Source organism: Moschus berezovskii, chromosome 19, assembly GCF_049115385.1.
Source record: "Moschus berezovskii isolate FMDL1 chromosome 19, NW_MosBer_1.0, whole genome shotgun sequence".
NCBI lineage: Eukaryota > Metazoa > Chordata > Mammalia > Artiodactyla > Moschidae > Moschus > Moschus berezovskii.
Genome location: NC_142478.1, coordinates 43,010,759 through 43,023,309, shown reverse-complemented (window position 1 = coordinate 43,023,309; position 12,551 = coordinate 43,010,759). Strand labels below are relative to the sequence as shown.

At 36.8% G+C, this 12,551-nt stretch overlaps 1 protein-coding gene across 13 annotated transcripts in view; it reads left to right on the top strand.

Moving 5' to 3' along the window:
* Nucleotides 1-12,551, top strand: part of RAPGEF2 (Rap guanine nucleotide exchange factor 2) — a 265,728-nt gene that overhangs the window by 201,307 nt on the left and 51,870 nt on the right. For all 13 annotated transcript variants that reach the window (XM_088828045.1, XM_055405066.2, XM_055405062.2 and 10 more), the window contains one exon: nucleotides 7,071-7,202. In XM_088828045.1, coding sequence (XP_088684171.1) covers nucleotides 7,071-7,202 — 132 coding nt within the window. The remainder of the gene's footprint in view (nucleotides 1-7,070; nucleotides 7,203-12,551) is intronic.

Genomic DNA, 12,551 nt, shown 5'->3' with positions numbered 1-12,551 from the left:
ATAGTATAGTAACTGAGAAATACTGGAGCATTGATGGAAGTGAGGGTGTTAGGAAGGAGTCTTCTTGTGAGGTCACATGTGCTCCACTGTTTCCTGGTCACTCATACTATTTGCCCGGTAATATGCTGTCTGAGGTTCACCAGTCTAAACAAACAAACAAAAAGGAAGAATGGAGGAAAAGAAAAATCTGTTTGCCTTTGTGCAATTTTGGCAGCATGTGTCTTTGCTGGCCCCAGGCAATGAGTAATGCACTGCAAATGTTCAGTTAATTCTCCCCCAGTGCCCTCCAGACAGAGCTAAAGCAATGACATTATCTGGTGTGCCAGGGTTGACACACAAAGCCCTTGAAAATAGATGTTAAATTAAATGTCTTATCACTGAAGTCCTTGGAAATAAATGCTAAAATGAGTATCTTTATCGTTGAAGGAAACGGAAAAACTGATAATACTAGACACATAAAATTAATACCTACTATTTTTTGTGAGTAACTTAAGAGGGATAACATTTAATTATTTTTTGGTTTAAAGATTATTGTCTGGCGAGGTTGTAATACTCCTCACTGGAAAAGCAGCAGTTGTGGTTGTGCTTGAATGAAATCTAGAAATGAACCACGAGCAGTAGAATCTGAGATATCATTTGAAATCTAGGTAGTTTCCTCTTGTGTGTGTGTGTGTGACATAGATATAAGAGGAACGGGGAGGGATTTTTCAGTAAGTAGAGGTATATAGCCAATGTACCCAGAAAAACGTGACTTAGAATAGATACAGCTTCACAGCTGAGTCGTTGCCATGGGACATCCTCTAAGATGAGCTGTGAGGCCCTTGTTTGTTGATGGTCTCTTGGTATGAGTTTTAATAAACATCTTCTTTGTATTTAAGTTATGTGGCATTACTGTTGACCATTTCTCCAAATGGCAATAATATATGTCTATGTTAACCATTTAAGGAAAATGTTTAAATTCATGATGCTGCATGGTGAGTGCTTATAACCTTCCGATCTTGCCATTTCACTCAGGAGGAAAGTAAACATCATTCCTGCAGCTTCCCCACATGATTTCCCATGGAATCTCTCTCTGCCCTAATAATCCCCTCTGGTCTTCTTGGGGCTGGTGCTGACTTCCTAGCTGTTCCTAAACACACCAAGGCCACCGTGCCTGTGGCTTGTGCCCTTGATGAAACGCCTGTTTTCACATGTGTGTCTGCAGGGCGCAGACATTCACTCCACTGTGGTCTTTACTCAGATGACATCTTAGCAGTAAGGCCTCTCACCCTCTACATCCCATATCCTACTTTATTAATTTTCACTTTAAATTTACATACCTCTGTGTGATGTATTCTTATCTGTTCGATGGTTTTCCCTCCCCACCTCCACCATCCTACAACCCGCACACAAATGCTAGGAAATAAAGGCTTCTATGGAATCAAGAGTTTTGAATACATCTGAGTTTCTTCCTAGGGAAATTAAGTTTCATGAATTCCTGTTTTTCCAAAGAATATAGCTTGTATTTCAATAGAAGTATTTTTTCCCCCGAGCAATCAGTCTGTTCAATGAATTTTTGAGTACTTAAAATCAGTTGACTAAGTAGGTGGCTTCTAGACTTAATTTTCCATTAAAGCTGTTAAGTGGTACTTTTGGAGGAGAGATAATTATTTTGGAAGCCTTACATTCCCATCGTGTAATATTTGCATATTGAAATTTGACCAGGTATTAGTGCTCTCTGAGCCCTGGGGTGCTGAACAAACCCGAATCTATTTTATACTGTTTTGGGGTCATAAGGTACCATCGTACTTAGTTGATTTTATTTTGCAGTTGCACAGAGAGCCCAATAATTTTTCATAAGATGTTTAGTAATTGTATTCCTTTGGCTTAAGGATATACTAGATTTCTCTTGTTTTACACAGACACAAATATATAGTTTATAGATACATGAAATGTAATATATGTGTTACATGTATAAAGTATGTGTATATCTCTGTGTGGCTTCCCTGGTGGCTCAGATGTATGTCTGTATATGTCTATGTATATTTATATAAGATATATATGTGTATTAGGTATATATGTGTAAGATATAAAATGTATGTTGTATGCGTGTTTATGTACATTTATCTATCTAGTAAAATGACACATATATCTAATAAACCAGTATGATTAGAACGGCCCCTTTAGGAAGTAACTGAGAATATAAAAAACAGTTTTCTCCTGTCATTGTCATATCTTTGATCTTTCCTGGCTATCCAGTCACCCTTCTGTCACATCAGTCTCTCTTAATCTTTGCTGAATGCAGTCCTTAGCACTGTTTGACAGTTTTCTTCATTAACCTTCTATTATTTGTCTCCATACACTATTTGTAAGATCCATGAGAACAGGGAGTTTATCTCACTTGCTGCAATGTTAGCCAGGAACAGTGCCTGGCATAAAGTAGGTTTTCAGTAAATGTGTTTGACTGTGTAAGTAAAGGAACTCCATTGTAGATTTTATCCAAAAGATACATGACACTATGAGGTCAGGGTGTTATTAGAGCCCTACCTACTTCTCCTTAAGGAGGTTGGAGTTTCACCATGGATGATTTTTCATAAATAAGTCTCAAAAAAGTATCATCATATTTGTATTTGTATGAATTCAGATAATGTGAGTCATTGTACCAAACCAAACAAAACACAAGGGTTCAAGCACAATGAAAGTTTATTCTCTGTTGCATAGAGTCTGAAGCAAGTACTCTGGATCATTTAGTGGGCGGTTACCCTCTAAGCAGGGTTCCAGGATCCAGGCCCCTCCACATGATCCCAGGCCCCTCTCAGTAGTCCCACCTTCCCGCAAAGCTCTGGTGTCTTCTGCCAGAGCCTCTCATGATGTGAGGAGAAGGTCATGGCAGATCTGTAGAAACCATAAATAAGTAGGGTGTGGACACAGTGTCCATTGCTTCTGTATAGTCATCCTCCAGAGGTATGAACTCAGTTGTGAGCTGAAGAATACTTGTGGGGTAACATCTTTAATTTTGAGTGAGGCTTTCTTGCCAATCCAATTATTAATATTTATCTTTGTTTGAAAGAAGGCAGCTTAAGACATCCATGGATCTTGTAGGAGTCTTTTTTTTCCCTTGATTTTAAATGCTTATTTCCCTAATTCCACATTCCCATGAGCATTTTCACAGCTGGGTTAACTGCCCACACTCCCTCTGGAGCTCATCAGGGTTGTTGTCTAATTGGTCCTAGAAACTGTCTTCTGGTGTCACCAGTGGCTTCACTTCATCTCTGGGGATCACTCCTTACAGAGCATTGATCCCACTTGGTCCAGAAAACACGAGAACTCAAGTTTTAGTAACTGTTGATGAGTATCATCATATGGATAATCACAAATTTTGCTTAAAAATATTCCTATTAAAGTTGGTTCTTGTAATAGAAAATGAAGCTATGGTTATATTAGTGTAATGTTTTTCTGGATGTTTTCTGTTTAAATAAGGGAGAAAGAAGATGGATGTCAAGATTGAATTAGAATTTGACTCCAAAACAAATTTCTAGAGTCAAGATACAAAGTCAAAAGTGTGTAGTTTTTGGAGCCTTGTACTTGGAAGCTTTGGACATGCCCCTTGAGCTATCTGAGCTTCTGTTTCTTCCAACAATTAAGTGTAGTGTCTGGACTTTTTATATATATATTAGAACAAGCAGTCTTCAGATATTCACCACATTGTTCACCATGTAATACATGCTCCCCAAATAATAGTGGTGATTGCAATGGCAAGCCACTCCAGTACTCTTGCCTAGAAAATCCCATGGATGGAGCAGCCTGGTAGGCTGCAGTCCATGGGGTCGCTAAGGGTCGGACACGACTGAGCGACTTCACTTTCACTTTTTACTTTCACACATTGGAGAAGGAAATGGCAACCCACTCTAGTGTTCTTGCCTGGAGAATCTCAGGGACGGGGGAGCCTGGTGGGCTTCTGTCTATGGGGTCACACAGAGTCGGACATGACTGAAGTGACTTAGCAGCAGCAGTGGCATTCCTAACATGAGGAGAATATGTACAAAGGAGTTGGATTTCTGTAGGTGAAATGCTACTCTGAAAGTGCTTTTTCAGTTACTTGACTCAGTGCTGATAGTTGCCCTGTATTTTATTGAAAGTTCCTGAGGGTAAATGATCTAGAATTTTTTTTTTAAATCTCTCAGAGAAAGGTGTGCCTTTCAGAAAAGGGATTGTATGCTCTGTGTGTGTGTGTTTCAAGTGAGAATGGAGTGGCTGTAACTTGAAAACCATCCTGAAACTATACGTTTCTTAACAGACAACAGGATATACAGGTTAATTAATCAACTACTTCAGTATTTCTGTGGAAGATTATATAGTTTGTTTTAGGTCTTACATAAACCTTTCATTTTTAAGAAAGATGCAGCTGTCTTTCAGATGACAAACTTTCAGTGACTCTGATTTATTATAGAACTGTTCTCACTCTGCCAGGTGTCTTTCTTTAAGGTGATGAAATTAGTGCAGAAGTTACCTTTGGAATTGGGGGTGTCTTATTTATCTTGGTATTTCCTGTCCCCAACAGAGTGTCTGATATAGTAGGCACTCAATAAGTCTTTACAAAATAGAATCGAGTTAAGCATGGAAGTATTTCTTCTTTCCTCTTTGCATGGTCTTTTTGGTTCTTAGCCTGACAAAGCTGCATAATTCTGCTCCCTGTGGCTGTAAGTGAGCATAGATGAATAGATTGCGGAGTCTCTACTGTTAGCTTCAGCGCTCAGGCCTCCTGGTGCTCTCCTCATGGTGCATTTAGTCAGGAGAGATGACCAGCTGGTGGACGCTGTAAAGAAGAGTGTCCTCTGAGACTTGAATAAATAACTGTCTAGTGAGTAAAAGTTGGTTAGGTGGATACATCTTTATTTGACATATTCAAGTTAATTTTAAAAAAGTCACACTGTGTGGCACATGTCAACCTGAGTTATCTCTGTAAAGACAATCAATAGAAATCAATTTATTGTTCTGTAATTGCGTGGATTAATGCCTTTTAAAGTCACTGAACCACTTAGCCACGTTTCTTCAGGTGCGTTTGGTGGCGCGTGACTGCATTAAATGAAGTGTAGCCAGGGTGATGAAGGGGATTTATCTTGCAGATATCCTGCATTTTGGATAAAATATATAAATTCCCAACTTAGGAGTTTTTGCATATCTAGTCTTGCTGGGAAACTGTTATCTTCCCAATTTTATCTATTTCACATTTTCAGTTATCGGGTAAAAAATCATTCATAGTGAAACATACATCATTTTTGCAATGATTTCACACATTTGTATAAACGTCTCACTTCTCTGAGCTTATACAGCATATGTCTTTTTATCTGTTTATTTGGCATCTGTTTATATGCCCCTTAATAAATTTATGTTTAAATTTCTTTGTATATTTTGTCTGCCATGATGTTAAAAAATACAATTTCTATGCAGATTATTAAATTTTTTTTCCTGAAGAGATAGAATTTTTTTTAATTTTTAAACTTTTTATATGATTTAAAGGTTACTTTCCATTTACAGTTATTACAAAATATAGGGTACATTTCCCATGTTGTACAATCCATCCTTGAGCCTATCTTATAGCCAGTAGTTTGTCCCTCCCTCTATTCCACTCCTCTGGTTCCCTGCCCAGCCACCTCCCACCCCCCCGCCCCACCACTGGTTTCTCCTCTATATCTGTGAGTCTGCTTCTTTTTTTGTTATATTCACTAGTTAGTTGTGCTTTTTAGATTCCACATGTAGGTGATACTATACCACTTTGGTCCTTCTCTGTCTGACTTATTTCACTTAGCATAATGCCATCCAAGTCCATCCATGTATTATGTACTATTATAAATCTGCTTATTAAGTCAGGTCTGAATGGTGGTGGGTATAGATACATTGTGCCTCTTTGTTTGGAACCCCAGGTATGAACCTCGTTGATCCTTGCCATGAACCTGCGTCACCTTCCCTGTGAAGAATAGCATCTTGGTTTCGGAAGGAGAGAAGGGCAGAGGGTCCTAAAAGAGAAGGGAGTGTTGCCAAGGCAAACTCTTACTTGAGTTTTATGTTAGCAGTTAGTCTTTATTATTCAACAGCCAAATAGGATCACTGTGCCAGCAGGAAAGAGAGATGTTATCAGTGAGCATGGTGTCAGTTAACATGTATTTTGAAATATCAGGTTTATTATTGGTCAGTAGTTTGTGTGATATTATAGACAAACAGCACCCTTTTTGAATTCGAAAGAATTAATAATAACTTACAGGAGTCTAAGATTTTACAGGGAGCATTTTCTTAGCATCTCATTCACTGACTAGCACATAGTAAGAGGACAGGGGCTCAGTAAATATTGTGGAATGGGTAAATGTGTGAATGTTTCCTTTTTCAACGCATTTTCTCTGCTATATGGGGAGTGATAGAAACATTTGAGGAATGCTTAGCAAATCTGTTCACTAGATGCAGTTTGTATTTGAAGTTTAATCATGAACAAGTAGAATCTTGATTTTTATGTGTTTGTGTAGAGATAGATAAGTGTTGTCCATAACCTTCTTGATTCTGCATTCTCTGAGATGATTCTGCGTTCTTTGAGGACGTTCTTTTCTGTTTTCTCCGTAGTGCCTGCGTAGTTACTTGTGTAACCATACACTTCCTCAGTTCTAAGATCCTCATCTTTTTAACCTTTCAGTGTCATTGGGGCATACATGAACCTCAAATCTGTTTTCTTATTTAGGCTGTCTCTTGCCACACAGTTGCATTTGTGCTGGATGACAAACAGTAGTAGACTAATTTGCTCATGGATGTATAATTTGAAAACTAGCCCATTGGATTCAGTACTTACCAAGTTAATCTTAAGCACTAAACCCACCTATTTAAGCGATGACTTGAATATGATTTAAGGCTCATTGAATGCCCTTAAACTTAATTTTGTGATTTTTGGTAAATAGGACAAGTGTTTAGTAATTGTGAACTTAAAAAATGAAGGAACATAGTACTTTTGTCTAAATGGTGTGAAATAGCATATAATACAATTTTTAAATGTATTCTTAGAGTTCTTGATTCCAGTTGTAACTTGGTGTCTCCTGCTCCTTCCCCAGCTTCCTGCAGATTTCACAAAGCTACACCTCACTGACAGTCTCCACCCACAGGTGACCCACGTCTCCTCCAGCCACTCAGGATGTAGCATCACTAGTGATTCTGGAAGCAGCAGTCTTTCTGATATCTACCAGGTAGGAAGGTATTTGCTTATCGTTCACTTCATTTTCATGTACTCTGAGGAGTTCTGTGATTCTTCATTGATAGAATCTGTAAGGTAAATATATGTGTTTATATTATATGTGCACAAGTGGGCATAAATGTTAATGTTTATGCTTCACACAGACATACAGTATGTTGTACGTTTGTTTTAGGAAGTCAGATTACAGTCTGATTGTATTTGCCTCCGCTAGGACCTGTTATCAGAATTTTAAATAGAGTGGCCTCAATGGAAATGTTTCCCTTGACTAAAATATTAGTAAATGTTTTACTAGTTTGACTATAGACATACTAGGTTCATGCCTCTTTCCCTGACTAAAATTGTAGGGAGAAACATCATTATTATGCTTCCATACTAAGCTTTTCTTAATAAAGCCTTGGATATGACAAAAGGAAGAGATTATTAAGATTGGATCACTGAATTATTTTTCTTGTGTTATTTTTATTAACTGTAGATTTTGTTATTTGTTTAAAATGAATTCTTATGATATTGATGGATAGAAAAGAAACTAGAACTATGGCATTTCAAAAACATTTTCAAAGCAAAACAATTTTAATTTTCAAGGATGAGTTAATTTGCTTAGAAAATCCAAATTTAGGAAAAGTGACTAAAATAGGCAAAAACAAAAAGGTCCTTTTTTTGGTAGTCTCTCAGTACATACAGCTAATATGAAATTTTGGATGGTTTCAGACAAAAGAACATAATACGTACTTACCTTACAAAGTATAATTTTTGTGTCCTTAGGAATTGTGATATGAGATGGCCATAAAAGAACATTTCTTGGAAACATTATAGTTGATGTATTCAAATGATGCTCAGTTTCTATTAAAAAAAAAAACTTAAGTAAAAGTAACTAAACAGAATACTGTCAGGGCAAAACATTTCTTTCTAAATCTTAAATTTAGTAGCTCTTAGAAAATTAATTTTCTTTTCAGGACACACTAGGTACTCACTTTTCTATAATTCAGAAGTGTTGTGGAGAGCTCATGGACTAATAAGTGAAAGCCACAAATGCAGTTATTTGCAGATTCTTGGCTGATTATGAACTTTTAAAAAAATTTTCTATAAGAAATGTAATTATTTGACTCTTTAAAGTAACTTTTCAAACTACTTTGATGCATTGTATGTTAACTTGTAATTAAGTCTTTCAGAAGTAATCTTTTTCATTCCTCACTCCCTCCCATAATACCTATTTTTAGAAGTTTTTTTTTTTTTAATGTTTATTCAAGAGTATTCCTCACAATAGAACAATGAACAATGTAAGTAAAAGTCTTGCTTTGTCTTGTGTTAATCAAGACATCATGATAGAGCCTTTGCCTTCTACACTTTGAGATGATCGTACACTTTGAAGATCTGTAGTAAGAAGACAGGTTGAGATCATAGAAGTTGCTCCCGTTTTCTTCAGGTATATTATCAGCCTGAACAGAGTGCCTAGAAGGTCAGTTTATAGTGAGAATGAAGTGAGTTGTCTATATACTTTAGGGAGTCATGTTCTGAGGGGAACTTCAGCTTTATGTGTTATTACCTTGGGTAGGTTGGGAAAAGGTGTGCAGAGATTCTTGATGGTACTTCTGCTGCCTCCTTCACCCCCCATCCCCCAGTCAGGATGTCTGAAGATCCAGACCATGGTGAGAACTCCACCTTGCTCTGAGGGGGTTGGTGTTTACAGCTTGCAGTTTGACTTTATTTTGGGATGTAGTTGGAAAAGAAGACTCCTGTGTATTTTGATTTATTTTTGTTGAGTTTCAAGGCCATTCATTTCAAACTTGATGACAGGCATGTATCCTGTTAAGTTTATATCCTACATAGGGAAAAATCCATGAATGTATCCAAGGATTTGGTTACTGATTATATAAGACTAACGTTAACTAAAGATACCCAGGAGACCACTTCTGTTGTCTTTAAGTTAGAAATTCTTAAAGTGAGAAGAAATCTGGCAGATGCACCTGGTTCAGTGACCAGTCTTGTGTTTGAATCCCCTACTCCTTTCCTGTCAATCAAGCATCCAGTTAATTCTTGAACAGTTCCAGTGATGGACAACCAACTCCCATCGCAACCCCTTTCACCTTTGTACAGTTCTGACTTGGGAGAAAGCTGTCATGTTGGGGTGGTCTAAATGCTCCTGAGGTGGATACAAAGAAGTTGGAATTAAATGCTGTGTGCAGGAGAGAAAAGGGTAGAATTATTTTTCCAAGAGTGTTGGAGGGGAGGAATTCAAGAGCAAGGTGGAGTCACTAGCTTTAAGAAATGTCCTCTGTTTAAACAGGGGCTTATGAAGGTGGATTTGGAGTGGGGAGTTTGTGTCTGCTGTACCTGAATTCCCTTGTTCAGAGTGAGAGGGTTGGCAAATAGAGAGTTTCATGGAAAGATACACTTTGAAGTAATAGTTTCAGAGAGCAGGGGAGCAAATTGACCAGAGCATTGGAAGCTCAATTGAGTTGGTGAACTCAAATACAGAGTGATTTCCTGCTGCCCTGATAAATAATTTCCTTCACAGCAAGCACAAAGAAAGCAAAGATTTGGCTTCCCCTGGGGTTGACGCCTTATTAAATAAGTGTAGCAGAAAGATGGATGAAGCCGCACGTCCAGCTCTTTCTAATGCAGGGCTTTGTTTTTGCAGTCCTTCTGTCCAGGATGTTTTCTCCTAGCTTGATCCTTTTCAGCCTTCATTTTTAAGAACCATGTTCTTAGAGAATTCTTTGCTTATTACCCTCTGAAAAGTAGATCCTACATTTTGATTCCTTTCCTGGCTGGTCTTTTTTTTTTTTTAAGCTTTAATGGAAACAGTTATTACTTTCTAATTTGTTATGTCTGTCCCCCCAGAAGAAGACAGGAACATCTCTTTATCTTGTCTCCACCTTCTCTCTAGAGCCTGGAATAGCACCAGGAAACCAGAGGCATTCAGGAAAAATGTGTTGGATGAATGGGATTGTAGTATTAGACTAGGGAATAGAAGCTGGAGTATGAAAGCATGAAAGAGGTAGAGTCTGGAAGACTGAGGATCATATGTGTTTGGATAGCTGCATCGGAAGGGAATGAAAGCAAGTGGAAGAGTAGGAGGTTATGGGTGATAGAAAGCAGAATGCCAAAATTGAGACACTACAGTTTCCAGCCATGATAACATCCTGGTTAAATTGTGTTATTATCAGAACAATGACTTAAGTGGATTGGAAATAAGTATATGAAAATAGATCCATGGAACCGAGAGTTCAAGCAAAATGAGATTCATGTGTAAGGATGTGATATGTAATGGAGGAAACCTCACAAATAATGAAGTGATGGGTTATTAAAAAATGGTCTTGGGGGGCCCACATTATAACCTTACTTTATATCACAATTAAGATTAAATTCCAGATAAATTTAAAAATTAGCAAACTCTTAATAGTATAGTGAATGATCAAAAATTTTAATAATTAAAAGGTCAATTGAGACAAAGATATAAAGTCAAGCTATTAACTCACTTATGCAAATTAATAAGAAAAATACTTTATAGCAATATTCAAAGGCAGGAGTAGTAATTTGCATAAGAACATGCAAATGTCCATACCTTAAATATATATTTCAGACATAAGTAATTGAGTATATAAAGATTTAAACATGAAGCCATTTTTCCTATCAAATTAGCACAGACTTTCTTACTTATAATAAATATTTATAGGCATTTTACACTTGTTAGGATTGTAGGTCTTGAAAAGAAACCTAACAATTTCCATTAAGAGATACAAAGAGTTGCTCTTTTAGGTATGTCCTATAGAAAAGCATTCCTAGTATAAAATTAGGAACAGCATAAATTATGATGAACAAACTGGACTTAATGCAAATATTATACTTATTTCCAAATACATTTTCATATTTTCTGCATATATATGGTTTTGTCTGCAGTGCCTACTTACTTTGTTATCTCAGTAAAATTAAGCATCAATATAACTTTCTAGCCTAACTTTATATCAGGATCTGACTTTGGGTTAAATATGTATGTGTGAAATTCTCACAAAATTTATTTCCATCAAAATTACTTATTAAGCAGCCCTCATAAACATAAGGATATGTGTGGATGCTGGATATTTAATAAGCAAAAACTTTTTTTGTAAATGATTTTTAAGTACTTAATGATAACAGTATAGTAGTTATATTGTTTTGGTTTTAAATTAACTCTTCACTAGATCTTTATGACATTTAATATTTCCTCAGTTTTTTCATTTACTTTTCTTAAAAATGCAAAGGAAACTAGTTTTAAGAACTGTATTCATAATAAAAAGTATATGTTTGATTTAATAAATCAGAGTTTTCCACATTGATCTGAGAATATTACTGTTTTTTTGAGACTGTTAATATTTAACTGTAATGAAAGTCGCTCAGTTGTGTCTGACTCTTTGCGACCCCATGGACTATACAGTCAATGGAATTCTCCAGGCCAGAATACTGGAGTGGGTAGCCTTTCCCTTCTCCAGGGGATCTTCCCAACCCACAGATTGAACCCAAGTCTCCTGCATTGCAGGCAGATTCTTTACCAGCTGAGTCACAAGGGAAGTCCCTGTAATGTGCACCTCAATCTGTGTTTTACTTATGGAAGATAAATTAATTTAGGACAGGAGTTATTTGACTAAGTGACTTTGTTCTTGCTCTTGAGACCAATATAATCAGATACCTTTTATTTCTTTTTTATTGAAGTATGCGTGCGTGCTAATCACTTCAGTCGTGTCCAGCTCTGCAACCCATGAACTGTAGCCTTCCAGAGTCCTCTGTCCGTGGGGTTCTCCAGGCAAGAATACTGGAGTGTGTTGCCTTTCGTTCCTCCAGGGAATCTTCCTGACTCAGGGATTGATCCCACATCTCTTATGTCTCCTGCATTGGCAGGAGGGTTCTTTATCACTAGTGCCACCTGGGAAATCTGTTGCAAGTGTATAGCAAAGCAGTTCACATATATATATGTATAATCGTTATCAGGTCTTTTCCATTGTAGGTTATTACAAAATACTGAATATAGTTCTCTGTGCTATACAGTAGGTCTTTGCTGTTTATCTACCTTATATATAGTAGTGTGTATATGTTAATGTCAAATTACTCAGATATCTTTTAAATATAAAGTGTATGCATATCTTTATTTAGAATGGAAGGGTTTAAAGACTAGCATAAATCTCAGTAGTATCATAGTTTGGAGGAAGATAGAAAGTAGCAGGTGTTTTGTTTATGTTTACGTACAAATAAATATTTGTATGTAAAATTTTTTTAAACATTTTGTGTTTTATGACCAAGCAAAGCAGAACACATTTTATTACTTTATTATATTTTGACTGTTTTCTTTATGAAGACAGTCTGTTTA